This window comes from Neopsephotus bourkii, unplaced genomic scaffold, assembly GCF_033783945.1.
Source record: "Neopsephotus bourkii isolate Nb327-2 ecotype Australia unplaced genomic scaffold, CSIRO-AGI_Nbou_v1 NB_882, whole genome shotgun sequence".
In the NCBI taxonomy this organism is placed as follows: Eukaryota; Metazoa; Chordata; class Aves; order Psittaciformes; family Psittacidae; genus Neopsephotus; species Neopsephotus bourkii.
In genome coordinates, this window is record NW_026901376.1 from 1,748,300 (window position 1) to 1,775,503 (window position 27,204).

The following is a 27,204-nucleotide window of genomic DNA, read 5'->3' on the forward strand; positions in this document are numbered from 1 at the left end:
GGGCTGTACGCTGCTAAACAAAACAGTCTTTGAGACTTACAGAAAGAAACCCCACCAAATGCATTTCCTAACCCCTTTGCATCCTCTGTATTTCAAGCCCTAAGTTACCTGATGACAGAGGGTGGGAAGGGCTGCCTATCGTTAGCCAGTTGGCTTTTTGTTATCAATCTAATGAAAAGGTGGTGTGGAAATGAAGCCGGACAGCTCAGCTTCCAGGGCTCCAGCGCTGCAAGTTTCCAAGAAAGCAAGCATCTTTTCCAAGGGAATGGGTAAAAAAAAGCCTTTTGAGTTAATCCAGCATTTCTTTTGATTGGCCCCTTGGTAGTCTGATTAATTTTGAGTGCAGATGTTCATGCTTTCCTTCACAGAATACACCCAGTGCTCGGGAGCAGGCTCACTGTACTGCGCTTCCTCCTTGCCACACCGTTCTTGTTACGGTTGTGCAGCAACATATGCTAAGGCCTTATTACAAGGGATTCCTATAAATGGCATAAAGGATTAATAATGTATTTATAACACAGCTTTGTTTTAGTATAAAGTGATCTATAAATTTGTAATAAATGTTTTATAATGTTTTTGTAGCCTGTTATAAATGATAAATGGGAGACTATAGATGCCTCATCAAATATTCATGCCGCATTGTGTGCATTATTATGCTGTTACTGTTCAGGAAACCATTAATAATAAAGTGAATGGAGATGTAAAAGTTGCTGACATGCCCAGCAAGCCATTTATAATGAAATGTATAATCCTTACCATAAAGTAAATACATTGGCCGGTGATTGTTGATGAAATGGGAACACACTGAATTATTTGTGAGGTATTTATATATTAATGTATATTATCCATATCATGGCATAGAAACACCATTAATATATGTATTATTAATTATTTTAACCTAATTTATAGGCAGCTCTTCAAGCATTACCTTATCTCTTCTGCTGTTTTGTCAGCTGCATGAGGCCGGGTGAGTTACGGTGTGTGATGTGCGTGTCATGGGGCAGCCGTTGTGTGTTGGTGATGCTGATGCTGGCCATGGCCAGGACAGCACCAACGCGACCGGTTGCCTCACCCACCATCCCCATCCATCCCCTTCTGCAGGGACAAGGGCTGAAGGTGGCCGCAGGTGATGGTAACAGCCCATGGCCGGCTCCCCTCTTTCCTTAGCCAGGACGAGGCCTCAAGGCACCCGTGCTTCATCCTCCCTCCTCCTCCTCACACCTCCCTGAAGGGCACTTGGTTCTCTGTGTGTGGGTGTGAAGGAAACCTCCATTGTCCACACGGCAGAAGCCCAACATGTGGGACCCCCGTGTCGCGACAGGACCCCCATGTCGGGGGGTGCAGCCGCAGTGCCGCAGGACACCCTCTCCCCGCCGCTTCTCCGCCGGGGGGAGAAGCCAAGCTCGGCCCCGGGGCGAGGCCCTGCGGGGCCGCCGCTGCCCGCCCCTCGCCCGCCCCTTCCCCGCCTCCTGCGCGGCGCGGCTCGGCTGGGCCGGACGCCACTCAGCGGCGGGCAGCGGCCGGGCTGGGCACGGTGAGGGGCTCCCTCAGCGCTGCCGCCGGCTCCCCCGGCCCGTCGAGGCCATGGCGGCCATCCAGAACCTGCAGCTGTGGTGCAAGCAGCAGTGCGAGGGCTACCGCGATGTGAACATCACCAACATGACCACCTCCTTCCGCGACGGCCTCGCCTTCTGCGCCATCCTCCACCGGCACCGGCCCGACCTCATGTGAGTACCCGCGATGAGCATCGAGGACAAGGCCTGGGCTGCCGGCTCGCCGGGGCTGGGACCCTCGATGGGCTGCTGTTTAGCCGCGGACCAGAGCCCACCATGGGCCCTCGCCTTCCCTCAGCCCAGCCGAGATGCCAGCTCCTCATGGGGAGATGCTGTGGGCTGGCGGCTGGCTCCAGGAGCTCTGCCATAGCACCCACGCTGAGGCTGACCAAGTGGAGGGTTGTGCTCTCACTACCCACACGCATTCCTCCCCTCCCCAAGATTTTCCCTTTTTCCTTCCCTCCGTGGCTGGATTATGCGTGTTTAAAAGCGTCTTTTTCCATTGCAAAACAAGTTCAGGCATTGGTTTTGGGGGGAAAGCGTTTCCTCCTTTGCTGCTGGTGTTTGCTTAGGCTGGGCTTCCCTTGTGCAGCCCGACGGCAAGCTCAGCTGTGAGTGGGGAGGCGAGGGCTATATGACCAAAATACAATAGAAGGACAGGGCTCAGGTTCCTGCACATCATTCCATTTTCCCATCTATTGCCCTGTCTGTGGGAGGCAAAGTGTTTTCCACCCCTTGCCAGTGCCATTGCTGGTGCCCTGCGGGTTTTGACCTGTTGCTGCCTAAGTGTTAACATCTGGGAAGGTGAAGAGCCAAAGGGAGACGTGGATCCTGCTTCCTCATTGGTTTGGGTTTGTTTTGTTGCTTCTGGGCTCTTTGGACTTTCATTTGGGGGAGCTGCGAGGGGAGGTCAAGGCAAGGGATCTGCACAAAGATTGCCCAGCATTACTGATTTAAGCTTAGGTCTCTCCCACAAGGCAAAAGACCACCATTGGGTTGTCAGTGCTGCGCTTTTCCTCCTAGTCCTTGAATTCCGCCTTTTTCCTTGTGCTCCCAGAACAGCCACACACTTGAGTTTGTGCGTAGAGATCTCTGACGGGTCTACTGCTTCTGGTGGAATCCCAAGATCTCCTCTTGCTCTTTTTTCCTCTTGAAACTTGGAACAGGCACTTAAGGCACACCTTCTGTAGTCCCAGTGCTTGGGCAGTCACCATGGTGTTGCTGTGTATGGCTTCCTGCCATGCCGTCATGTCCACATGACTCCAGATATTCCCTTTCCTTCCTTTGATTCACAGTCCCAAAGATACAGAATACCGGAGCAGAAAGGTTGGTGTGACCAGGAGGTGCTCATAGAGGGATGATGACTGCTTCCTGGCCAGCTCTGCAGCTGGTCTGTCTGGAGCATGGGTGTACACAGGGGCTCAGCAGCTGAAGAGCTGGAATAATCCTGTTGATCAGTTTAAGTGCGTTGTTTATAATCCTTGAACTGTGGATACACGTATCTTAAATAAATCCTCCTGTGCTGAACAGGGAAGATGTTCCTTGTGGCGTCTCCCTGTTCCCATTCATTTTCTTTTATGATGGAAGTTCTGCCAGCCTGGCTTTATTCAGGACCTTACAGAAGCGCTTCTGACTCGGGCCAGCTCAGCAAAGACTGCCTGGAGGTTAAAGTAAGAGAAGCTTTTATCAGCAGCCTCCCTCATCAGTGTCAGTGGTGTAATGCAGGAAAACACCAGGTGTATCCTTGGCTGGGCAAAGTCCTGCTGGAAGGAAATTATGCTTTCAAGTGGCTAGGGCTGCCGGGTGTCATGTGTTGGATCCTGGCGCTGAATACTTATGCCATTCTCTGCCTAGCTGTAAAGGCCTCTCAGTGTTGATAGTACAGGAGCCACAGGCAGAGAAGTGCAGCTGGATGCACATGTGGCTGTGACCCCTGTTTCCCAAGGACTTGGAAGTGGTTTGCCCTGAACTTCTCCCCTTTGCTTCTAGTAAAGATCCTGGTTGAAGATTAAAAGCATCGTACTGCAAATAAACTGAGGAAAGGATAAACTGGTGTTTGCAGCAGCTCTGCTGTATTAATTGCTTGCAGGACACGATTCAGTCACGGCAGCAGAGTTTTGCAACAGCGCGTTTTCTGTCGTGGTTTACACAAATGCCATTCTTGGCCTGAGGAGTGCAGGGGATTTCTCCTTGCAGAAATTCCCAGGAAAACTTCAAGCAATTACAAAACATGGTCATAATCACGGGCTTCTCTTGTGGGGCATGGGGCTGCTGGGGGTCTCTCCTCCCCTTTCCTGTTTTCTTGCTGGAAAACATATGGAAAATATGATAACTTCCCTCAGACTTGCCTGATGTTGGTTTGTATGCTACCAGTGAGCAGGGCAGGCTGCGTCAAATCAGAAATGCATTTCCCACCCTCTTCCCACTCACCTAAGGATGCTGTGGGGGAGTGAAGATGAATGTTGAATCACCATGGAAATTCATTTCTCTTTTGTCCCAGCTAAAGAGAGCTCCAGAGCCAGCCCCAGCCGGGCACGCACGTGTGTCAGGCAGGTCCCAGCCCATCCTCTGGGGTGACTGCAGAGCCCTGAGGCTCCTCTCATCAGAGGGATGTGCAGCCTCGCAGCAGTGTGGTGAGAGGCTGAGATCAGAGCTGCTGCATGTGATGGCCACGGCTGTGCAAGTTTTAGTGGCCTTGGCTGATAAGTGAGTTAGAAGAAGCTGGGGAGCTGTGCGCCCTCACTCCAATATTAATGCCAGATGTCAAGGAAAGGTTTTGATTAAGCTGCTTCTCCCTGGGATCTTGCTCTTTCCCAGCCTGTGGGCTGGTGTTCAGCTCCACGTTCTGGGAATGGACTGGTTGTGAAATTCCCCTTGGCAGCTCAGCAGCCCGGGGTGCCTATTCCAGCAGTGTTTCCTGGGCTGCTGTCAGCTCAGCAGGGCAAGATGAGGCCGACAGTCATCAGTGCAGATAGGGGGGGCCCTGGCTGTGCTGAGGATGGGTTGCACTCCCCATCCCCTTAGCAAAAGGCTGGGGTGGAGCAGAGCTGCTGCCCGCTTGGCCTGCCTTGGGGTTGTGGGTTGTGTGATGGGCATAGGTGAGAGGAGGATGGTGCTGGGGTCAGTTGCTAGTTACCCCCAGCAGCACACCGAACAGACCAGAGCAGTGTGGAGCAGGCGCTGCTGAGAGGAGGATGAGCACATTGGGTCATCTTCCAATTGGGATTCGTGGCTCTGTCCTCTCTGCACAGGTTGTTTGCGCCTCCAGGAAGAGCACAGCTTAAAGGTCCTATTCCCAGCAGAGCACGCTGGATTTGAGCCCTCTGTTCCAGAACTGGGAGCTGGCAAAGGGCGTTTCACTCTTTTTCAGTGAAATATCTTCTTATCTAGAGAGAAGATGGTACAAAAGTGCTGAGGAGCAGAAGCTTTTGGTACTGTCACGGATCTGGGATTTCTCCCCCCTCCTTAGTCTGCTCCGAGGTCAAGTTTACAACCAAGTTAGTACTTGCAGCAGCAGCAGCAAGCAGAGATTCCTCCTGTGGAAGCACATGTGCTTTGGAAGCACTAGGTCTGTGCAGCTGGAGCTGTGGGTGGTCAAGGAGATTTGTGGTCATGAGGAGCACTGGGCCACTTCTTTTTGCTAAGAGAAGGGTTATTTTGGGAGGTAAAAGCTTCACTTGTATTCCTGTGCTGGTGAACTCCACTCTGATTTGTTTCCAGCACTGGAGGCCCTCTCTTGGGTCAGATTATATTTCTCACCTCTTCCAATTAATTCAGTTGCCTGTGTTTTCTCAGTGGAGAACTCCTTCTCCGTTTGTATTATCTTTGCTTTCTTAGGATTACATTGGTCCAGAGAGCTTTGATATTCCAAGATAGGAGTTGCACCAGCAAGATCAATTTCCAAAAGAAATATTATATGCAAGCAGTTCACCTGACTAGCCAGGGAAGAAGTGATGCTGAGCGGGCAGGAGGCTCTTGAAATGACCAAGTAACCTGGTTGTTTGTGCTCTCCTTTGGGGTTTCAGACATTCACCATCAAGAGATTTGGGTTTTAGGTCTCTTACATGCCGTGCAGTGTGAAGCTGCATGCACGCTAGCAGAGCAAACAGCATTCAGAGTGGCTGAAGGCCACTGACCGACAGTGAGTAGTATGTTATGCCTTATGTGTCAGCATGACTGAGTGTGCTGGAGCTCCCCTTTGCTCTTGTAGGTGTTTTCCTGCGTATCCCCACTACAGAGACTATTTGGGAGCAGAACCAGGAGTGAGGCCGGGTGCTGCAATCACCTCATTCAGCTGGCTCTTAAAGAACACTGATTTTCTTGCCTGACACAACCAGGATGATTGTATTTACCCCTGAAACTTGCTGTGATTGTTTCTGTTGCTCTTTTTAATCCATTGTCTCAGGGAAGGGAAATCTCCGGGCAGGAGCACTGCTTGAAGGAAAAACTCTGCAAGTCCCGTTGATTTTGCACAGGAAAGAGTATATGATTTAGAGGTGGGATGTGCCTTGTCTTTATGTGCTTCTCGGGGGAGTTTGACCTTTGGGTCTTATCTGTCATTCATTCTCTCCTTATCCCACGTAGCAATTCCAGATGCAGGAAGCAAGGAGGAGGCGCAGGCTGTGGTATGATGAACAAACCTGGTTGAAGGCGCCTCTCTTATGTATAATGTAATGCTCCACTTTCTGTAGTAAGTAGATAAAGGACCTGGCTTGCTCCTTGCTGATACAAGTCATGGAAAAAGTTCCCCTGCTGTGCTCCAGATCATGTGTTTGTCTCATGAATAGGTTGCTGTGGGCCAGCTTTGCCCTGGCTTTCACACTGTTATCCTGGCTCCTCTTAGAGCTGAGGGGCTGGCTAACAAGGGTAGGTCCACATGGGTTATAAAGGTGCTACATACAAAAATGCAAAGTTGGTCTCTAGCCTTTTCTGCTTATCAGTGAGAATTTCCTCTCTGATACCAGTCCTTTGCTTCAGCTCTGTGCTAGTAGGTACAAGGATTGTAAAGTGAAACTGGGTTATCAGAAAGGAATTGACCCTGCCCGCTTGCCTGGGCAGAAGGAAGCGGTGTTGGAGGGCAGGGCTGGCAGCCAACAGGCCGTTTTGTATTCCCAATTTAGCAAGTGACAGTCGCTTTAAAACAAAGCTGATGGTGGCTGTTTCCTAGGCGAGGGACATGCTCTGCTATGTGTGAGAAAGCACATTGTATTGTGGCTCTACTTCCAATAGCACAAACTCATTCTTCCCAGTGCTTTCTTGCCTGTCTTGCCAGGTGCCCACTTTCTGAGTTCCCAGCACAGAGGGAGGTGGCATCTGTGTTGGACTAATAGAGGGAGAGAGCAAATCTGTTGATAGGGGAGGAGGGAGGTGATGTCCGGGGACAGCAGGAAGGAAGAAGGACTGTTGACTTTGGCTTGTAACTTGCAAACAGTAATTGTCTCTTCCTTTTCAGTTACTGGTTCTGATTACAAATCAAAGGAGACAGCCCTAGGGAAAGAAGAGTAACATTTCTGCAGGCAGCTTTGGTGTTATCAGCCACGGTGTTGCGTTGTGGGCAGAGGTATTTCCCAGGCACGTTCCTAGTGCTGGTTTTGTGGAGCTCTGCCAGAGGACAAAAGAGGATTTGAAACCAGAACTCGGAGCTGAGGTCTCCCTGTGTGGAGACAACTTGCAAGATGGGAAAAGAGCATGGATGTGAGGGTTTGGAAAGTATTTCTGGGAAGAGAGTGTTGCAAATCTGGCTGGCAGGCACCAGTGTACCTTTCTGAGGTGGGAGAGGAGCTAGGCTTTCCATGAGTTAGAGGTTGCTTCTGTCTGTCTCAGCAAAAGCTCTGAATTTGCATGGGATGTCTTGGCATCAGCACGTCCTGACTGCAGGAGGCAGCCCTGCAAGGGTAGATGTGCCAGAAATGTGTTGTGCTGCCTGTGGGCAGATGGCTGTGCCTGCTGAGTCTCCTGCACCTCTCTGTCCTGGGAGGTACAGCAGGTCTGTGAGTGCCTTGGATGGGATCTGACACACCGCTCTCTCCAGAGCATCCCTGAGAAGGCAGGGTGGGAGGAGGTGCTCTGTCCCCTGGACCAGTGAGACTCAGAGAGGCTTGAGAAGCTGGAAGCAAAGCAGCTTGCTCTGCATCACCAACCTGAGATTTTTCTCTTGTTCCTGTATTTCAGAAACTTCAACTCCCTCAGTAAAGAAAATGTGTTCGAGAACAACAAGTTGGTAAGTGACTTTTAATGTTTTACTTGTGGCCTAGTCCATAACCTGGCGCCTTGCTTATGTGCTTTAGCAGATGCGGTGTGCTGAGTGTGCTGGACTCAAATCCTTTGCCTTATTCTGCATGTTTACAGCCTTCTGATTTAGATGGCAACGTCTAGGCTTGCTGGCTGCTTGAAAGCACGGTCAGACCATTCACACTTCTTCACTGGCCTCATAGTGATTCCTGCCCAGTGTGTCCTGTGACAGCAGGGACTCAGAAATGCTGGAGCACACGATGCTCCTGAAGGATGAAGCAGGAGCTGGGAGGTAGCTGATGTGAGAAGGGAAGTGCCAGGAGTCTTCCCCCAGTTCTCATTACTGGTGCAGGGGATGAAAGCTGCTAGAAGGTGGAGACATCCTAAAACCTCATCCTTCTTGGACGCTTCACTCGAGGTTGGGATTCGAGTTTCTCTTCTCTTCACGAAGAAAGTAGCAGTTGAGCAGGCCAGATCCCTCCTGCACTGGATTCAAGCATGGGCTTAGTGCTCCAAGGAAGGATGTTTTTCCCTCCCTCTCTCCCTCACAAAGAAAGAGGCAGTGCATTAAAATGCTTGTCTTCCCTTGGCATCACTCCACACAGCTTCGTGGCTGCTTGGCAGGAGCTTGGGATGCGAATGAACCACGGCAGCTTACTCTTGTCTGCACTGGAGGAATGACATCCTCTGACGCAGTGAACTGTCTGAGGTGGTCTGGGAGAGCTAAACTCGCCCTCCACATTCCTTAGCTTCCACTCCCCTTCAGCCCCAGCCGTGTTCACGGTGCCTGTGGCAGACCCCTCTCTCCCCAGCATGGGGCTGCAGGCTGTGAGCAGTTATTCACACCCTGTGGGGTTCAGCCCGGCATGTTCCCCTCCTCTAGGTGAGAGTCAGACCACGCGTTTTTGCCCTTGAGGTTTGGTCTTTGGCAGGCATCAGAGCCTCTTTGCAGTGGATGGTCATCCTGGCCAGAGTGCTGTGGAGCCCTGAGTGTTCCTCCTTCCCCAGCTGGGCTGGTGGTGTCTCCTCTGCTGGCAGCTTTGCTTGTCTCTGGGAAGTGAGCTGTATGAGCTGCCTCCAGTGCTCTTATTAATGAAAAGCTGCTTTGTGCCTCTCATGTAAAGAGTTGCTGCCTCCTTTGTTGCAGCCTGTGTTTCCCCCACACCTTCATTTCTTAGTTTCTTCTATGTCCTTTATTTTGCTCTCTTCCTTATTACCCCTACTGTAAGATGACTTGTCTGTGTTACCCTTTCACTGCTGATATCCTGCTAGCTTGGCTTTTGCCCCTCCTGTGGGCTCCTGGGCTGGCCTTCTCGCTCAGGCTCATCTCCATCCTAGCTCTTACACTTGCTCTGGCTGCTCTTGGGATATGACTGAGTCTGATTTCTCCCAGTGCTATTCCTCTGCTGTTGTTCAGGCCCTCCTTGATGGCTCACTGTTCAGTAACTTCTTAGAAGCTGCATTATTCATCTAAAAACTCTCATTTGAGCTGCAGTTTGCCATATAAGGTCTTCTGCTGAGGAGGAATTTGTCACTTCTCGAGTGCCAAAAAACCAACCCACAAGCCCTAGAAAAATTCCAGTTGGTGGCATTTTCTTGCCTAAGATTTCAAATATGTATAAAGAGGAGAAAGGCTTCTAGCAGCCTTAGGTCCAGTTTTTTCAGTGCTAATGGGTGGTGGCGTGGTGCAGCAGATACAGAGGTGGGTCTGTGTCAGAGGACGCTGTGCCTGGAAGACTCAAATGGCTTCGAGTGTATCACTTTGCCTCCCCTGTTGCGCACAATGGGAGCAGTGGCATCTACCTCCTTGTAAAGCACTTGGAGGTGCAGTGGTGGAAAACACTATGCAGAAATAACATGTTGCTGCTTTAAAGGCCAGCCTGGGCAGGCAAGGTAGAGGAAAAGGGCAACTGGGCCATGTTAGGTGGTGATCTTGGATCTCCAGGCAAGAGCAGTTCCCAGGAGCACAAGGATGCTGTAGGCACAGGGGACACTACATGTAATGCTGCTGTCTGCAGTGCTCACCTGGTTCTGGCCAAACCAGCTGTGTGCATGGAGCATCCTCCTCTTTGAGATCCAGGCAGCCCCTCACACTTGTCCTGTGTTCATTGCACTGTCTCACCCATGGCACTGTATGGCAGGAAGTGACGTGGTCTGTGTTGCTGCTAGACTGCACACTGGGAATGTCCAGCAAGAAAACTCCACTGGTCGGACCAGTTGTGCAGCTAGTGCAGAGGGGAACACCCCAACGAATACATGGAGTACCAGGTTATGAGGCAGGCAAGTGCCAGGCTGGGCTGGCAGCACGACACAACCAGAGCTAACTGGCTGAAAGCGTTTTTAATGTCAGCTCAGTTACATTTTTACTGGGCTACCCAATGGAAAAAAATGGTAATTATCTTGCTGCAAAAGAGTGGCTGTTTGTTTCTTCTAAGCAGGAATGGTTGGCTTGTACACCAACACTGTGGTGTGTCTGTGCCAGAGGTCAGATGCGGAGGGTTTTAATACATTCAAGCCTTTCTTTAACCCTTTCACTGTGGGCTTCAGCAGTAGCCATCCTCTGGTTCTGTAAGGGCTGTTTTCCTTTGTGGTGTTGGCATTTCAAACAGGATGCTCCGAAGGGGGATGGAAGGGATTTTTTGCCTAAAAGCTAGGAAGGAAGAGGGCTGGAGAAAGTCCTTAATAAAGCCCTACAGTGATTTGAGGAAGGGCAAAGCTGCTTTATGGATGTTGCAATATTTTTTTGTCCTCTAGTAAAGGCTCTTGCTCAGAGGCAAAAAGGAAATAGCTTTTGCCTCCTTTATCTGACTTTGATCCTGCAGTTTCAGAGCAGAGGGCAACACAAAGAGGAATATTGGCCCCAAATATTGGCAGCATGGAGATGGTTAAGCTGGAAGGGAGATAAGTATTAGGAATTCTGCATTATTCCTCTCTATAGTCTGGGAGAGAGGGCTCCCCCCTGCAGCCCAAGATTCCCCCTTTGTTACATGGGGAAGAGCAGGCAGTAGTAGGCAGGAAGCTTTAACCTGTGCACAGCACATGGAGGTGGAGAGCTGCCTGCAAACACCTACCAGTGCACCGTTAACTGGGGAGCGCTCCAGCTCGGGCTGGAAGCCTGGAAGCGAGTCTGCCAGCCTGGACTGACACATCCCCTTCTGCCAGGCCTCGCTCTCGCTCTCGGCAGCTGTGCATAGCCAGCTAGAGGCAGGCTGGAGGCAAGCAGGGGAAGCCCAGGTGAGTTCCTGTGCAGTGAGCTATGGCCAGCTTGCCAGGCCAGATTTTTGGCTCCCTGCCTGGGTTTCTCAATGCAGTGGCTGGAAGCCATGACTCCGCCGGTTCCTGCATGATGTAGGAGTTAAACTGGTGCAGCTGTTCCCCAGTAGAGTTATTATTCAAGCGGGGCTGTTTGCAGTGATGCTTCCTACTTCTGATGAGGGCCAGTTCTGTTGCCTGGGCTGGACAAGACCCCTTTTGTTTTCTCCTTCCTTCTGTAGGCATTTCGAGTGGCAGAGGAGGAGCTGGGGATCCCAGCCTTACTGGATGCAGAGGATATGGTTGCTCTGAGGGTGCCAGACAGGTTGAGCATCCTCACCTATGTTTCCCAGTATTATAACTACTTCCATGGACGGTCTCCTAGTAAGTACCATATTCCCTGGAGGGGTGGGAAGGATCAGGGCTTAATCCTCTGCTTTCCTTTGCCTCTTAACAGCTTGGAAAAGCAAATTAGACTGCACAGAGGCCTTTTGGTACCACAATTATTTCAGTGGGGGATCTGAACTCTTTACACACCAGACTACAGTAGCACCAGTGGAGGAGCCCGGGGCCATGCAGTGTCTTTAATCTAGTGCCTTAAAACATACAGTACAATCTAAAACTTCTCATGGTCCAGCCAGTCGGGAACACTGAAGGTTTCCCACCATGTTCCCTACCTCAGCTTTCCTTTCCTGAGAACCTCCATCCCTGCTTCAGTCTTTGCCCCACCAGAGGGCTGGTGAGAACAGAGTCTAACAAGGCTGTGAGCTTGCCTGTGAGGTTATGCCAATGGAACAGCATCAATGGTAGGGCTTGACCAACAAAAACAGTAGTAATAGAAGGAAGTAGAAGAAAATGACTCCTTGCCAAGCTGGACTAGATGGCTCTATGTCAATGACCAGCTGAGTGCATGGAGCTGGTCCTGGGGTTGGGTGAGGAACCAACTGAGACCTTAAGGGTCAGGATTAAAGGGAGGACATGAACAGGTGACATTATAGTGGGGGTCTGCTACAGGTCTCCTGACCTTAGAGCAGCTTCCAGTGCCTAAAGGGGCTGACAAGATAACTGGAGAGGGGCTTTTTATAGGGGCAGGTAGTGACAGGACAAGGGGAAATGGCTTTAAGCTGACAGAGGGGAGACTGAGGTGAGATCTTAAGCAGAAGCTCTTCCCTGTGAGGGTGGTGAGACTCTGGCACAGGGTGCCCAGAGAAGCTGTGGCTGCCCCGTCCCTGGCAGTGCTCAAGGCCAGGTTGAACAGGGCTTTGAGCATCATAGTCTAGTGTGAGGTGTCCCTGCCCACGGCAGGGGGTTGGAACTGGATGAGCTTTAAGGTCCCTTCCAGCCCAAACCAGTCTGTGACGATTCTCTGATTAACTGGTGTAATAGTGATAACAATTCTTTCAAACATGAAACAGAGCTGTCAAGGCATTATATTCACGTACTGGAGAGTTTATGTGGGCTCACAGGAGCGTTGTTGTAGGCTTGGTTTATATTTGGCTCTAAGCTCATACAAAATGAAATATGATAAGCCAATTTCACAGGTTCCTCCAGAGGAAACTTTAGAAAGTGGGCCATGAATGACTTAGCTGGTTAAGGTAAATCTAGATGGAAAAGACAGATATGTATTGAAAATGTCCTATATCTTGGAAAAAAAAAGCACAATTCACTCTGAGAGCTGCTTTTAATGTCTAAACTTCCCCCTTCTCCACCTTTTTACACATTTAAGCGTGCCTTTTCCTTCACAGCCTCTTCCCTCCCCCTCTTCATTACTTTTGTTTCTTGTCTTAAACCCCTTCTGATTGAAGTCAAACAAATTCCATCGTGTTTGTGCCAAGTGGTGAGAATCTGGGTCAGTTTGAGGGCTTTACCCCTTTCCCTTTAGCATCTCACATACCATGTCATCAAGCACAGCGCATTTTTATACTCTCTAGTGTCCCACAAAACACTCTGGTTGCATTCCTGTTGCTGGGGTGAATGTAGATGTGTGAAAACGAGACCAGCCAGGAATGTGCCCTCTGACACTAAGCAGACTCCTGGTATCATAGTTGTGCCCTTTGAGTGGGCTCCAGCAGGACCATGAAATAAGCAGGACACAGGAGGCCAGAGAGGGTGAGCAGCCAATACTTTATTGAGGTCATGCATTTATGGAAGAGTAGAGCTGAAGGCACCAATCTTTGTGCTGGGCTTTGGGAATTCAGTGAATGGCACATGTGGGAAGTGAGGAGGCAGCATGAGACTAAACCCTTTGCTGGGCTGGCTCTCACCAGCCCACTGGTTGCTGCTGTAAGAGAGCCTTGGGTGTTTATTTGGATAGGTGGCTTTCTTGAGGGAAGGCTGCTGGGAGCCAGGCTTCCTCTCTGCTCTCTGCCCAGACCCTCTTTACTGAGAAGGGTATAAATCTCCTTTTAGATGGGTGATCATTTAATTGGACACTCTTAAAGTGAAGCTGTGACTCAAATATCCCACAAGGAAAACAGGCATCTCATTCAGAATAAAAAGTGGAGCAAAAATACCATCCCCATGAGAGAGATGAGGGCTCTTGTCTGTAAAAGCTGTGCCTGAAGCCTTATTTCCCAGGGAAATCTCCCTGCCACTTTCCAGGGCACAGGGTGTCATTCCTTGCTTGACTAAAGTGTGTTGGAGGTTCTCTTTTCTTCACTTTGTGTGAATTTAGAGGGTTTTCTCTTTCACCTGCAAAGAAAATAGGATTGGGTGGAATGACCCATTTTTGGTGGTCATTTCTGTATTCAACCTGTTTGCTCCGTGAGAGTCCCAGCTGGGATGTGGGATGGACATCCACAGCAGTGAAGGCTCAGGGTATGTAGGATGTCTGGAGCACAGCAACTTAAGCAAAACAAGCTCTCCGTGCTTCAGTTCCTCAGCTGTAATACCCAACAGTAGTGCCTGATTCAGTGGGAATCAGTTCCAGCCATGCTGTAGTCGAGGTACAAACCCAAGGTGTTGTCCACACCATTGATGGCTGGTGATGGAATTCGCTGTTTCAGCAGTTTCAGCTGAATGTTGCTAAAATTCACTTGTTGCCTCTTGTCCCTCACTCCACAACAGAACTGCTTGTGAAGGAAGCCTGTGTCTCCTTGTATGCTTTGCTTGTTACCCATCAGGCACTCTGGATCTCTATATTGTAAATTGCATCTAAGCCATGGGTTTGCCTTATGTTTCCTTCAAATCTTTCTTCTTCCATCCAGTTGGAGGCATGGCTGGAATCAAGCGTCCTTCCTCTGAACCTCAGGAGCAGCCTCTTGGGAAGAAAGCTGTTTCCGAGCCTCCTAAGCCAATGCCACCAAAGCTGCCTCCTGCCCACCCACCAGCCAGAGCTAAGCCAAAAGAAACCTCCCCAGTCACCACGGTAAGCAATGTGTTTTGGGGTGTTCCTTATACCTTGAATCTGCTCAGTGAGCTAGAATATTGGGCTAGTTCAGTGCTCCTGGTGGTCTCTCAATTTTCTGCTCACTATGGGGGATTTAATCCAGAGGCCTGGTTACTGCACAGATGCAGGTGGGAGTCACTGGAGAGTCATCTCCATCTCCATCAGGTGGGAGTCACTCTGATGGGAGTCACCCCATCAGAGAGCTGGGATTCATCTCGTGGTGAACAGGACATGGGTGTCGTAGGACACAGCTGTGCTGCTCCTAGATCTTGGGGATGGAGATTTTTAACGGAATGTGTTACATTGATTAAGTTCTTGAAAACAGTTTCAAAGCAGAGCAGGGAAGAAAACAGGGTGGAAGAAGGGAAGATACGCTCTGGAAATGGGAAGGCCCTTTCCCAGCTCATTCAAGTCAGAGACCTCCGCACTTCAGTTTCGCACAGGCAGAATAAAAACACCCTGGTCCTCTGATTTTGTGGGAACCAGTCCCCCTTACTCTACCTTCTTGAGGGCTGTTCCTCTTTGTATGAGCAAGGGTTTAGTGGGAGCAGGATTTTCCTGGGTATCACTTCTCTATCCTAGCCAGCTGACTATCATGCCAAACATTCACCTGACTGTGGGATCTCTGTAGCTGTATGCAGGGCCACAGTGCTGCCTACTCACCCACTGCTTCTCCCCACAGAAAGGGGTCCTGGCAGACAGCGGGAATATCCCAAGCAGCAGCTGTGGGGTCTGTGGGAGCCATGTACACCTGGTGCAGCGCTGCTTGGTTGATGGGAAGCTCTATCACAGGAACTGCTTCAGGTACAGCTCTTCAGATTTGGGATGTGTTGATTGCAGAGGGGCAGCCTGGTTGCTTTGGGACTGGAGAGAGAGTGGTGTGGGGCATTGTGTCACAGTGGAGGCAAGCTGGACCTGCTCTTGACCTGTCCATAGGGGAAGGCCTTTGCACAGGCCTGTTTTCATCCACCCATTTCACACTTCAGACCTTGCTATCAGCAGCTCCTGCTTTTGGTGCCTGAGGAATGTGCACACGGGGTCTGCTCACGGCCAGCGTGGTACCTTCACCCTCCCTGTGCTGGTGGTGGAATCGTGCCTGCACTCTCAGCTGCATGTCAATGGCTTCCCAGTGCTCTGGAGGATGTTTGCTGAGATTTTTGTATCCACAGGTGCAGGCAGTGTTGGAACGTGCTTCTTCCTGGAAGCTACAAACCTGGGCCTGAGCCCAACACGTTCATCTGTATCAGCCACCAGCAGCCAGACAGTGTCCAGATCTCTGGTCTCCGCAGCACCGGGATCAAACCTGAGAGTACCCCAGCTCCTTCTGCTGCCAGGGCTTTCCAGAAAGCAGCAGAACCCAAGAAACCAGAGCAGGTGTTGAAGAAACCCAGCCAGGAAGGCCTTGCTAATTCAACCAAGCCATCTGTTTCATCTTCTGGAAGCTCTGGCTTCAAAAGTGTAAATACTCCATGGTCCTCTTCAGCTGTAAATAAATCAGATGACTGCAAAGGTACCCCGTTGGGAAATAAACCAGATCATCGTGAAGGTGCCCCCCCAAGGCCTCCTTGGACAACCTCCACAACAAAAACACGGCAAGCCCGAGAACATTTCTTTCAGTCATTGGAGTCTTCCAACAATAAACCCTCTGACACTAAAACCCAAATCCCTCCTCATGGCCCTGCTAAAACTGCCTCTGCCAAAACCACTACTGAGGTCCATCCAGTGAATGCTGCAAAGGATCAGGCACGTAACCATATTATACAGGCTCTGGCTGGATCAAACACCTCTCCAAACAAGCCAGGAGGACTCAGTTCCACTGGCTCCTCAGCACCCAGCAGGTGAGTACTATTCCTCTTTCCCTTCTTACTCCCAAGGTGATCATTGGGATAACTTGGAGAAGTCCCAATCTTTCTTCCCTTTTCCCTGACTGCTTTTGTGGCTGAGATTTAAAGACATGTGGAGGAACTAATCCAAGTCTTTGGAACAGAGGCCAACAAAAAGGTCCATCCTTTCAAAGAGACTGACTAGGTTGTTCTTTCTTGCAGTGGCAAATTTTCTCCCACCAGTTCTCAGTGGCAGAGTCCAGCTCCAAAAGCACAGCCCAGCAAAATAGGGTACACAGCACTAAAACAGGAAAAGATTACAGACCCTCTGCCCAAGAGCCAAGCTGCCAGCAGCAAACCCGTTAACTCTGTGCACAAGCCAGAGTCAAAAGGCATCAAAGGTGAGGATGACTGATTCACATACAGCTCTGTCTGGACCCAGCACACCATCTCTGCGCCTTTCTCCTGGACCAGTACAATGAATGTGTCAGTGACTCTTATGCTTTCTATCTGTACCACCACATAAGAGTTTTCTGAGTTCTGGGGCTCCTTTTATCCCTCTGCAATTGCTCCCTCTAGCATGGTGAGTTTTTCTATTCTGATGACTTCCAGGTATTTGAATTTGTGCTAGCTGCCACCAAACGTTGGGATCATGGTGGATTTCAGAGGCTCAAGTACACTTTTCCACATGGGAGAACTTGATGAGACTTCAGGATGATTCCATGATTGCAGCTAGGGCTCACCCAGCTTCCTTGTCTCTGGTTTGCTGCAGTAACATCAAAGTATCTGCTTCAGTGCATGGCTTACCTCCTGAGACTTAAATCTCCTTGTTTCTTTTGGTTGGATCTGCTGTTATCTTGCTATGTTCCTTTCTTTAGGAAGCATGAGTGCTGGTGAAGACAAGTCTGAGAGCCCAGCAGACTGGAGATCTCGGCTGAAGCCTGTAGCAAACAAGTGAGTGTCTTGGAGCTGGTGGTTCTCCATGACAAGCAAATGGGGGTGTCCAGGCTTGCATCTGTGTTTGTTGCTGCAGGTCTGCATGCACATAGGAGGAATGAGCTCCTCTGCTCTTTTAATGCTTCTGTTTTCAGCAATCTGATGGAAAAGGGAAAGGCTTTCATTTCTGGGGGAGGGAAAGCATGTTTCAAATTGCTGGACTCTGATTAGAAAAGCGAGACCAGTTGGAGATCCAGCCTGGGATGTCCAGAACTCTTCCTGTAGACCATTCTGCAAGAGGGATGGTTTCCTACCTTTGTCTTCCTTCTTTGCAGAGACCAAAGTGGCACTAAGAAACCTACTGGTAACTCCCAGGTGGGAACAGGGAGTCCAGAACACAAGGAGACAAAGCCAAGCCCATCAGTTGTCCCATCAGCAAAGCAGGACTCTGGTATGAAGGATATAAGCTTTGCCTTCATTTTGCTAGTTAGGCAGGGGACAGACACTAGGTGCTGCAAGGCACAGCTAACATGTTGATTGAAATAGTGCCTTGCTTTCAGGCACATTTGTTCTTTGCACCTCCTTTGGCCCTGTGGTGACTATTTGGAGAGACATGCTTCCCCAAGGAGAGGGACTCTGTCTTCACAGGGTGCCCTTCTTCTAGCAAGATTTCACTTACTGTCTCTTGCATAAATGTATAATGGTGAGAAAACCCCATGATGGTTCCAAGCCATTTATTCTTCTCCTCCACCCATCTCCTACTCCGCCTTGTAATTGGTGGTTTCTCCCTGTTTCCTTTGAGTTTGTCCCCCTCCCTATCATCTAGGACTTGAAATGAAGGTGCTAGTGATGAGTGCCAGAGATGCTGGGCAATAAAGGGGTTTTTGGGAGATGAGGGTTGAAATCTCTTACACAAAACCTGTCTGTGCTTCTTAATCCAGCTTCACCTGGTGGACTCATGAAGAAGAAGTTGATCCCCAGCTCAGATCTTGTCAGGAGTTGTCAGAATTCAAAGCAAGGCTGGAAAGACCCTGGGGGCTCAGCCAAGAAGGAGGAAGAGGGCAACCAGTTGAAGAAAAGCACTACCACAGGTAAGGTCTATTCTCCATGCTTAAAGGCACTCTTTCCTTTGCACTATCAGGGAACAGCCTGACTGGTGAGTATGGGAGATGTGTCCCTGAGTTTCCTGTCGCTGTAGTCATGGGGTAAAAATCTGTGTCCTTAATTCTTACTAGCCAGCTTGGCCTAAGCAGGAACCATCCAGGCCAGAGAATTCAGTGGGAAAGGAAGAAATGAAAACAGGGATTTGTCAAGGTCACTGCCCTGTCATTCTTTAGACTCAAAGCTATGAAGAGGACCGTCTCCTCGTTCGGAGAACTGGGATCTGGTTGATATCTCTTCCCTTCAGTTGAGTGGCTTTGGAAAATGAAAGGAATGCAGGGAACTGTCAGCCAGAGTCTCCAGCTGGTGGGACCATGGTAGCAGCAGCCTTGGCTGCTTTCCTTCTTGAACATTCAAAGATGTTCTGACCGGTTTGTTCCTACCCTTAATCCAGTTTTTTCTGTATGTTCAACCAGAGCTTTACTCTGTACCTCTCCTCCTTTGCCCAGTTGTTTCTGCTCCTATGTATCCCTTCAGAATGTAAATGAAACTTCCTGGAACTTACCTGATGTTTGCTGCTGTCCTGTTTGCTCAGCTTGTTTGATCTCCCCTTTTCTTACCCCATTTAGCTCTGTTTTATCTGTTTATCAGGGCTCAGCCCTTGCTCAGATGTTTGTCTTGGAGCAAGCAGGATTGGTTCCGGTGGCACCATGGCCTCAAGCTATAGTATTTGTTAGCTAGTTCCAGCGTTGTCCTTAGCCTGCTCCTCTGATAGCTACAGAGCATTCAAACTCCAATTGTGTTGTCTGTTTTAAAGTTTACCATGGCTCCACTGCCCAAAACTTTCCATCTCCTTTTTCCCCAGGCTCAGCCACAAGGATCAGCATTACATCCTTCCCAGGAAGTGAGCTGTTAAGATAAGGGAGGCTGGTTTTATATCCGTCTTTCTAATGCTTACTGATTGCTGTTGGGGAGTGGCTGATATGGGAAGCTTTTCCCAGCAGTCTCTCCCCATTTTTCCACATGTATGTAAGTCTGCCATCCCAAAGGCTGTTCTCTTGCTCCTGTCACTTCGCAGCCTGCAGATTAAGGGCAGACTTGTTGCTTCTCTGTATAAGCCTTTACCTCAGCATTCAGAGACATGCTGTGAACAATCAGCTACCATTCCTGCCCTTAATCCTCTGTGTGTTGTGTGGATGGTGAGCATTTCTGTAGATCACTCATTTTCTTTGGGATAAGCAGAGTTTTTCTTTTGAAACAGGGGTTTTTTTTGGGTCATTTTGCTAACTGTTCCTCTCCGGTTACCTTGGTCTTCTCATGATCAGTGGTGTAGCTTTCTGCCTTGGCTGAAAGTGTTACAGAGATCACTCAGAAGAAGCCTGGAGATGCAGGGCTGAACTGGTAGAGGGAGGTTGCTCAGGCAGTAGCAGCAGGCTGCTCATGACAGGCCAGGTCCCTCTTGGAGGAACCTTTAGGAGAGGTTGGAAAAGAAACCAGGTTGAACACAGGGGCTTGGAGCAACCTGGTCTAGTGGAAGGTGTCCCTGCCCATGGCAGGGGTTGGGGCTGGATGAGCTTTAAGGTCCCTTACAACCCGAACCATTGTATGATTCTCTGAGTGCAATTTGCAGGTAGCGTACAGGGCAGCAAACCCAGAGCATCCAGAAGGAAGAGTACCCTGACAAAGGGCAGCAGTGCAGGGACAACACAGCACATTGCCACATGCAGCAGCATCTCCTTCTGCCGTCTTCCTAAAAAAACACAGCAGAGCAAGGCCTGGGCAATTGGAGAGGTGTCCTTGAGTGCTTCCTCGAGTCAACACCAATTGCTAGAGACTCTCAAGAGGCTTCCCTAGTCTGTCCTGTCTTTCTCCTTGTGTATGCTGAGCCTGCACTGCTGCTGCTTTTCTTACAGCTATGCTCTTTTGGTACTAGAGTTTTCCTTCTTTATCACATCATCCACGTATGCTTCTGTTCTCTCTCTGTAGTAATTATCTAGCCCAGCCCCTCGGGTATCCGAATACCTCACACTCTTCTGTAGTTATCCTTGCAGCACAGTTGGGCAGAGGAAGCTGAGGCACAGTGGAACAAATACACACTGCAAAAAGAATTGATTTTAATAGGTGTCCAGGGCCTAAATAATGCTGTGTAGTGGGGCCTTGGGGACTTCTCACCTAGGAAGTGTTTTGTGGAAGGAATTGAACCTTCGTTTCCTGAGACCTATGATAAGGTCCCCTAGACCATCTTTATTTCACGAGTATTTACTGATGCTTCTTTTTAAAAGACCACTAGAGGGGTGTTTTCAAGTATATCTTAGTGTTTCCTCTGACAGTAATCCAGTATTTCTGTTCTATCCTTTGGAAGATTAATAAGGGGTGGCTTTTGCCACAAGTATCTTTGAGTTTTAACAAGGTAAAGAATGAATGTGGAAGTCAATATTCTTGGGTGGAAGACTGAAAGTCACAGCTGAGTTAGGTGGCTGGCTATGCCCTGGGGATGAAAGCAGCACCCTGTGACCAGAGGGTATCCAAGTGTCCAGCCATAAGGAGTAAATCAGGCCGTGCTGTTTCCTGTGGATGCATCTCCCACCTTAAGTCAAGGGCGCTGATGCATGCATGTTACCAGTGGCGTGGCAGGGGTCTGTTGTGCTCTGGTGGTGTAGGCACTGGCCCACACCACAAAACTGTGTATGTTGTGAAATTCTTTGGTTTTATGTTTTTTTTTCCCTTCTAGTTAAACCCTCTGCTCTGAAAAGTACCCAGAGCCCTGAAGCAGTGTCCCCAACCAAGGTATGGCTGGAAACCAGGTGTAAGTGGAACAGGCTGGGGTTGTTGGGTGTTCTGTCGGAGTGCTTGCCCACTTACATCTCAGTTTGTCTTATTGGGCTGTAATAAGACAGTAAGGCAGCTTGTCTTACTGTTTGAATTCCCAGGGAGCAGATAACACAGAGCTAAACAAAGTTCTGGTAGACATTGTGTCTCCCAACAAAGGAGGGAGAATGTCTACGGATTGACAAGTGTGGGTTGATCTTATCCTATAACGCGTCAGTGGCCACCACGCTGATGACTTGGCCCTTCCAGGACATGGCTCTGCAGTTGGGCTCCTGATGTCATTTCCCATCTCGGTTGGAGCTGTGGCCTCAGTGGGAAGTCTGAGGGCACTGAGCTGTATTTGGTCCTACATTTGTTTTTCTAGCTGCACCCAGACTACCTCCCCGAAGAGGAAATCCAGAGCAAGGTGCGTGACATCGAGAAGCAGCTGGATGAGCTGGAATTGAAAGGAGTGGATCTGGAGAATCAGCTGCGTGGCTGTGAGGGAGGTAAAAGAGGCTCCGGGCCAGCTCTGATACAGTGGGGAGGTGTGAAGCTCGTGTCTTACCTCATGGCATTCTTGGCTCTGTTTCTAGGAGCTCTTGCTATGTGTGAGACACCAGGTTGCCAAAAGTGCCTGGTATAGCAAGATAAAGCGCTGGGAATTTCAAACCCTGTCTGGCTGTTTCCTAGCCTATTGTTTGAGCAAGGACTTCTGTTTATTTGTCTGAGGATCAGGGAGTTTGGGAGTGGAAGGCTGCTATTGATCTGACTGATCTGATCTCAAGCCAGACTGGTTGTCATGGCTGGCTCCAGTTTCACAGGGGTTAGTAGGTTCATTCAGAATAGCAGGGTTGAGCTGGGCACATGGAAGGTGAGCTGGATGCAGAGTATTTGTGAGCATCTTCCTTGGATCTGCAGGGAGTGATCTGCATCCTTTCCTTTGTACTCAGGAGTACCAAAATGAACTGTAGCTCATCACTGCCTGTAGCTCATATTAGTCATCCTGGGCTCTCCCTCAAGTACTGTTTGTTTGAGCCAAGGAAACTGAACTGGTACATCTTCTGAAGGAATCTTTCTGTGTGTCTCCTCTTGCAGATGAGTCTGAGGATGCTCTCATGGTGGATTGGTTCAAACTGATCCATGAGAAACAGCTGCTGCTCAGGCAGGAATCAGAGCTGATGTACAAGTAAGTATAACCAGAAATTCACCCATCTGCTTATGCACTTCACCTGGGAGCAGTAAGCAGGGAAAGGAGGAGTGCAGCAGCCCCCCAAAATAATGTGCCCGATTGGTGGGATGAGGGAGACTTGAGGATGTCTCTGGGAGAGCTGCCAGCATCCTGATGGGCCTTTGAACACTGATGAGCACCCAGGGCCTGCGATGAGCTCATGGGAGGGAGACTTCACAGATGTGATGGAGGAAGATTTCCCCTGGCCCACCAGCCCCTGCCCAGGTAGTGGGCAATGCAGAGGGAAGGCTTTAGCATGATGAGAAGGGTTCAGCCGTGGGCATGGAGGGGCAGTTACTCCCCACATCTGCGCTTCCTTCCAGGATGAAACAGCAGAAGCTGGAGGAGCAGCAGTGGAACATTGAGATGGAGCTGCGACACCTCATGAACAAGCCAGGTGAGGACTGGCTGCACTGCAAGTCTGGCTGGCCCCAGGCTGTGTGTAGCCCTCCACTTTGTGTGCCAGCCCTAGGATGCCCTTCAGATCCACATGACACTGCCAGGGACTGCAGTTTCACTGCAGGGTGTCTCCTGACTGCATTGTGGAGCTGTCAGTTGCAGACTCCCTATCACATCCAACCCACCTGCACTGGATGGGAGATGTGCCCATGAGCATGAGGATAATTTGGGCCTGTGAGAGGGACTTGCTGGAGCAGGGTGGAGGCAGGAGCCACACAGAGAGGTAACTAACCTATAGCTGTGAGATGGCCTTTCCTTGTCTTGTGCAGAGGAGCTGAAGACTCACAGGGAGAAGGAGCGAGAGAAGGAGCTGCTGGAGTCGTACCTAAACACAGTCAATGATCGGAATAGCATTGTGGAGTGCCTGGATGAGGACAGGCTCAGGTGAGGACCCCATGATGGTGGGAGATGAGCCAACACCAGGGATGATTTCCACTGTACTTCTTCCACTGCCCAGGCTGCAGGGGTGGAGGAATGGCTGTAATCCAGACTTCAGCTCCATGCGAGATGGGCAGTGACCTGTCACCAAGCATCTCATCCTAAATGCTGCTGCCATTGCTTCCTTGGCAGCTGTTAGAAACTGAGATCAGGACCACAGCCATATTCAGTGCTCTTTCAAGCTAATGCTGCTTTGAATTGTGAAAAGAAGGCAGGGGAAGAGAGAGGCTAGAGATGGGGAGGATGGAGGCAGTAGGGGAGCTGCAGGAGAACTCTGGGAATATGAAGGCAGGAATGTGTTCGTCTGCTGCAGCAAGTAAAAGAGCTGTAGCTGGGAGTTGGATCCTCCCCAAGCTCAAAGAAAGACTGCTGTGTCAAGTAGCTGGATTTGTGCCTCCTGTTGCTGACAGAAACCTCTATTTCTTGACCTTAGGGCACCCACTCCAGCTCGAGTTGAGTAATGCCTCAGCTTTTGGCTCTGGCTTTGCCCAGGCCATGGAGATAACATTGCATTTGTCCCTGGTTGTGGTGAGCACCCCTGCAGCACCCCAGGCCACTGGTGTGTCATCTCCTAGGGTGTGGTGTTGCTTCACAAGTGGTGAATTCAGATGATTCATAGGCCAGGAAGGACCTCTCTGTTCTAGTGCTAGATATCCATGGTCTGGAAATCCCCACACAGGCCCTTGCTCTCAAGGGAACCAGATGCAATTTGCTAATAGGTAGGACTCCTCTAACTGCTTGTTTGGCTGTTTTTTTCCTGCACCCTTCTCAGAGTGTACTGTGGAGGTTTATCATTTCTGACAGGGGAGTTGTCTTTGCATGGGTTTTGGTGTCTACCACCTTGTCATGAAACACAGCAAGTTTTCTAATGCCCTGCCGTTCCATTACAGAGAGCGAGAGGAGGACCAGATGTTGGCAGACATGATCCAGAAGTTGGGTAAGGGCCCATTGTACTCTGTGGAGCAGCACTGGGTGGTTCTGGGGCTGTCTGGGGCGGGTCTTAACCTGCTCTGTCCCTGCACCCTCTCCTGCAGATGGATCTCTGGCTCCTGGATCTCGAGAGAAGAAGAACAAGTTCAGTTTATCCAGAATATGGAAGTCAAAAAATAAGAGTAAAGCTCAGGATTGATGTTCCTTTGCCCAGTGGCTCAGCAAGGGCTATCATATGTATGTTCCTTCCTCACTGCTGCTTTCCTGGAGTCCTGCAGGATGAGGTTCTTCTGCTCCCTGACATGGAGACTGCAGGTTTGTCAACCAAAGGGACAATGCGAATCCCCTCTGGCCCTGGTATGGGGATCAAGGATACCTTTCCCAGAAGGTGGACTTTAAAGAGTGTTTTCCTTCTTTGAATCTAGCTCAGAGCTGGCTTCAGCCCTGTTGTCAGCTCAGGAGGGCAGAGCTCAATTTGCCCATCCACTGCTCAGGTCATCGCATTCCTGAATGCAGGAGCATGTCACATCACTCGTGTAAGCCAGGGCTGCACTAAGGGCACTGCACTGGTCTGTAAAAGGGCTGTACTCCCTCCCTTCCTCTCTGCATGTGCTGTGGCTCCTTGGCCAGGATCAGAGACACAGAGAAGGAGGTGCTATGGGGTGAGAGAGATTGAGGGTCTTCCCTCTTGTAATCCTGAGCTGCAGGCCCCACAGCTGGGAGGAGGCAGAGAGTAGAACCCCCTCTGTATCTGTGGGGTGGAATGTCCTAGATCCAGGTTGTTTCAGCAATAATGCTTTTGATTTCAGACCTCCTTTTGGGAGTGTCTGCGAGCTGGTTTCTCAAAGCTCATTGCTTCATTCCCTCTGTGGGGGAGACATGCAGCTCCCTTATTTCTCTGGCTGCACAGTGAAGCAGGGTTTTCATTATGGCCCGTTCTGCTGAAAATGAACAAAAATCTCCTTTTAATAACCTGGTGCTAACGGAGAGCAGAAAGATATTAATGGGTTTGCCTCATCCATGAGTCTTCTGAATGGGACCAATACTTCAGTTCCTGAGGCTCCGTCCCTGGGCAGGCAGCGCCCTCAAGGGGTGCTGCGGTTCACATTGGTGGCACAAGGCGAGTACGAGCATGTCCTGGGCTGCTGGCAGTGAGTCTCTCTACTCTCCCCTCCATCCAGCGACTGCAGCCAGTCACCTGCATGGTGTGGCAGCATCCTCTCTTCCCAGTCAACCTGAGGAGCAGGGATGGAGACAGGCAGGGAAAGGTCAGATTCATTCATGATGCCTCTAGCTCCGCTATGTGTGGGCTTCCCTCCTCCCTCCCAACCAGGTACTCTGAGGTTTCTCAGGGTCCTGTTCTCCAGCAGGGCCTGGGGTTTTGCACAGAGTTGGGGTTTGCTGCCCGCTCTGCCCGGTGGCAAAGCAGAGGCGATGCGTCCCTTACCCACGAGGTGGCAGTGGGACTCTCTGTCCCAGGAAGCCTGCCCTGGGCACCGCAGGGCTGTGCTCGGTGGGGTACCAAGTGCCTGAGGGGTTCCTGGTGTCCACACTGTGTGTACATGTGGTGGGGCACCCTGTCCCTGCGTCTGCTTTTGTCCAATAAAGAACTGCTGGAGCACATCTCTGAGTCCCAGTGTGAGTTTGGATGTGGGATGTGGGCTGCCCTGATTGCTGTGAGCACTGACGATCCCTCTCTGGAGCTGTGAATGGTAGCTGGAGCATGGCATAGCTGTGATGGAGAGGCTCCCCTGCCCCGAGCTTGCAGCCTGACTGAAGGTCCTGGGAGAGCAGCAGTGCTAAGGAGTTTCTCAGTGATTTCAAACTCCCCCCAGCTCTCAGGTAAGTATTGCTGCTTTAACATCACACACGTCCCCAGTCCTTGTGGGATGCCAGCAGTCTGGGGGGGGAAATGAGAAGCAAACCCTCTTCTGCCATAGTTGTACTGTGGCACTGGTGAATGGCTGAACTGTGGTTTCATCACGTAAAACACTTCTGGAAGTGCCATCACCACGGTCTTTGCTCCATGTTCTTCCAAAGGGGAAGACGAGGTGGTTTTGGGACACATGCTAACCACAGTGGTGGATGCATGCTGTGCCTTGCATCCCGACCTGCTTCTCAGGAAACTATTTGCAAACATGAGGGGAGGGAGGATAGAGGGAGACCCCTCTTCCAGACCTGGGCATTAGCAGCAAATCCCCAGAATTAAACATGCCTGTGTGGGCTCTGCCAGCTGAGAGTGATAGAGATGAAAACACTTGTGCTAAAGGGAGAAATGACCCTAACTTCCTAGTGAGTGGGTCCCCCTCCTACAGCTATGCCACACTGTCATCATTGCTGGGCTTTCATCTTCTCAGGCTTAGATTCTCCAGCCTTGAGAAGTTCAGTTTGTGTGGATTTGGGGGTGGCAGCATCATCCAAACTCATCCAATCCTTCTCTCTCCAGGACACACGGAGCAGTTTAACCCATCTTGAAGGCAGGCAGGAGATGGGTCTGCACAGGAACGTGATCACACGGCGCTTAAACAACAACCCCCAGGGCTCTGCAGCAGCAATAAGTGCATATGGTTTGATCAGCTGCAGGGTTTGCTTCATGAGGTCAGCTGCTCCCAGAAAGCAGGCACTGGTTACACTTGCTAGCTATGTGCTTACTTGCCTCCAAGAAGAGGTTCTGAAGGGAAAGTTGCTGCTTCTCCCATGTAGAGTCTGTTGGAGACTGTTACCCTGGTCTAAGGTATAAGAGGCTCTCCTGGAAATGCTATGTGGGTCTTCAAAGGTTTGAGTGTTCTAGATACAGAAATACTGAGGAGTGGAGACAGGGCCTCAGCCTTCCTCACCATGCCACTGACAGCAGGAGGTTATGGGCTGGTGTGAAGCTGACTTCAAGGCTGACCTCAATTATTTCTATGTCAAAAATGAGCAGATGAATAGTGGAGTAGTGATCCAAACACACCCTGCCCACATACCCAAACTCCTGTCTGTACTGATGCAGCACTCTCTGGTCACGGGCAGGATCTAGCTGTCCCAAGCCCCATACAGCCTCCTACAGCCCCA

At 50.2% G+C, this 27,204-nt stretch overlaps 2 protein-coding genes across 3 annotated transcripts in view; one reads left to right on the forward strand and one right to left on the reverse strand.

Moving 5' to 3' along the window:
- ELFN1 (extracellular leucine rich repeat and fibronectin type III domain containing 1) overlaps positions 1-9,613 on the reverse strand; it is a 237,765-nt gene extending 228,152 nt beyond the window's left edge. The window contains exon 1 of the mRNA XM_061357017.1: positions 9,603-9,613. The gene's annotated coding sequence lies outside the window, so the exon portion shown is untranslated. The remainder of the gene's footprint in view (positions 1-9,602) is intronic.
- Positions 1,460-24,676, forward strand: MICALL2 (MICAL like 2). Of its 2 annotated transcripts, XM_061357010.1 has the most exons (17): positions 1,460-1,727; positions 7,725-7,773; positions 11,279-11,420; positions 14,243-14,403; positions 15,107-15,228; positions 15,594-16,262; positions 16,470-16,648; positions 17,126-17,201; positions 17,519-17,634; positions 18,125-18,274; positions 21,016-21,071; positions 21,478-21,601; positions 22,191-22,281; positions 22,647-22,720; positions 23,052-23,166; positions 24,111-24,157; positions 24,255-24,676. In XM_061357010.1, the coding sequence occupies exons 1-17, from the start codon at positions 1,585-1,587 to the stop codon at positions 24,347-24,349; spliced, it is 2,409 nt and encodes an 802-aa protein (XP_061212994.1). In that variant the 5' UTR covers positions 1,460-1,584; the 3' UTR covers positions 24,350-24,676. The 2 variants fall into 2 exon arrangements, with proteins under 2 accessions (XP_061212994.1, XP_061212995.1); XM_061357011.1 differs by lacking the exon at positions 11,279-11,420 and having other exon boundaries at positions 1,635-1,727.
- Positions 24,677-27,204: the final 2,528 nt, after the last annotated feature.

What these genes read in the sequence shown, in the direction of transcription:
- MICALL2 (XM_061357010.1), top strand. Translation starts at nt 1,585, where the DNA reads ATGGCGGCCATCCAGAACCTGCAGCTGTGGTGCAAGCAGCAGTGCGAG. An exon ending in CTGAAGCCTGTAGCAAACAA is followed by an intron (nt 17,202 to 17,518) that starts GTGAGTGTCTTG and finishes CCTTCTTTGCAG; the next exon opens with AGACCAAAGTGGCACTAAGA. An exon ending in AAGCAGTGTCCCCAACCAAG is followed by an intron (nt 21,072 to 21,477) that starts GTATGGCTGGAA and finishes TTGTTTTTCTAG; the next exon opens with CTGCACCCAGACTACCTCCC.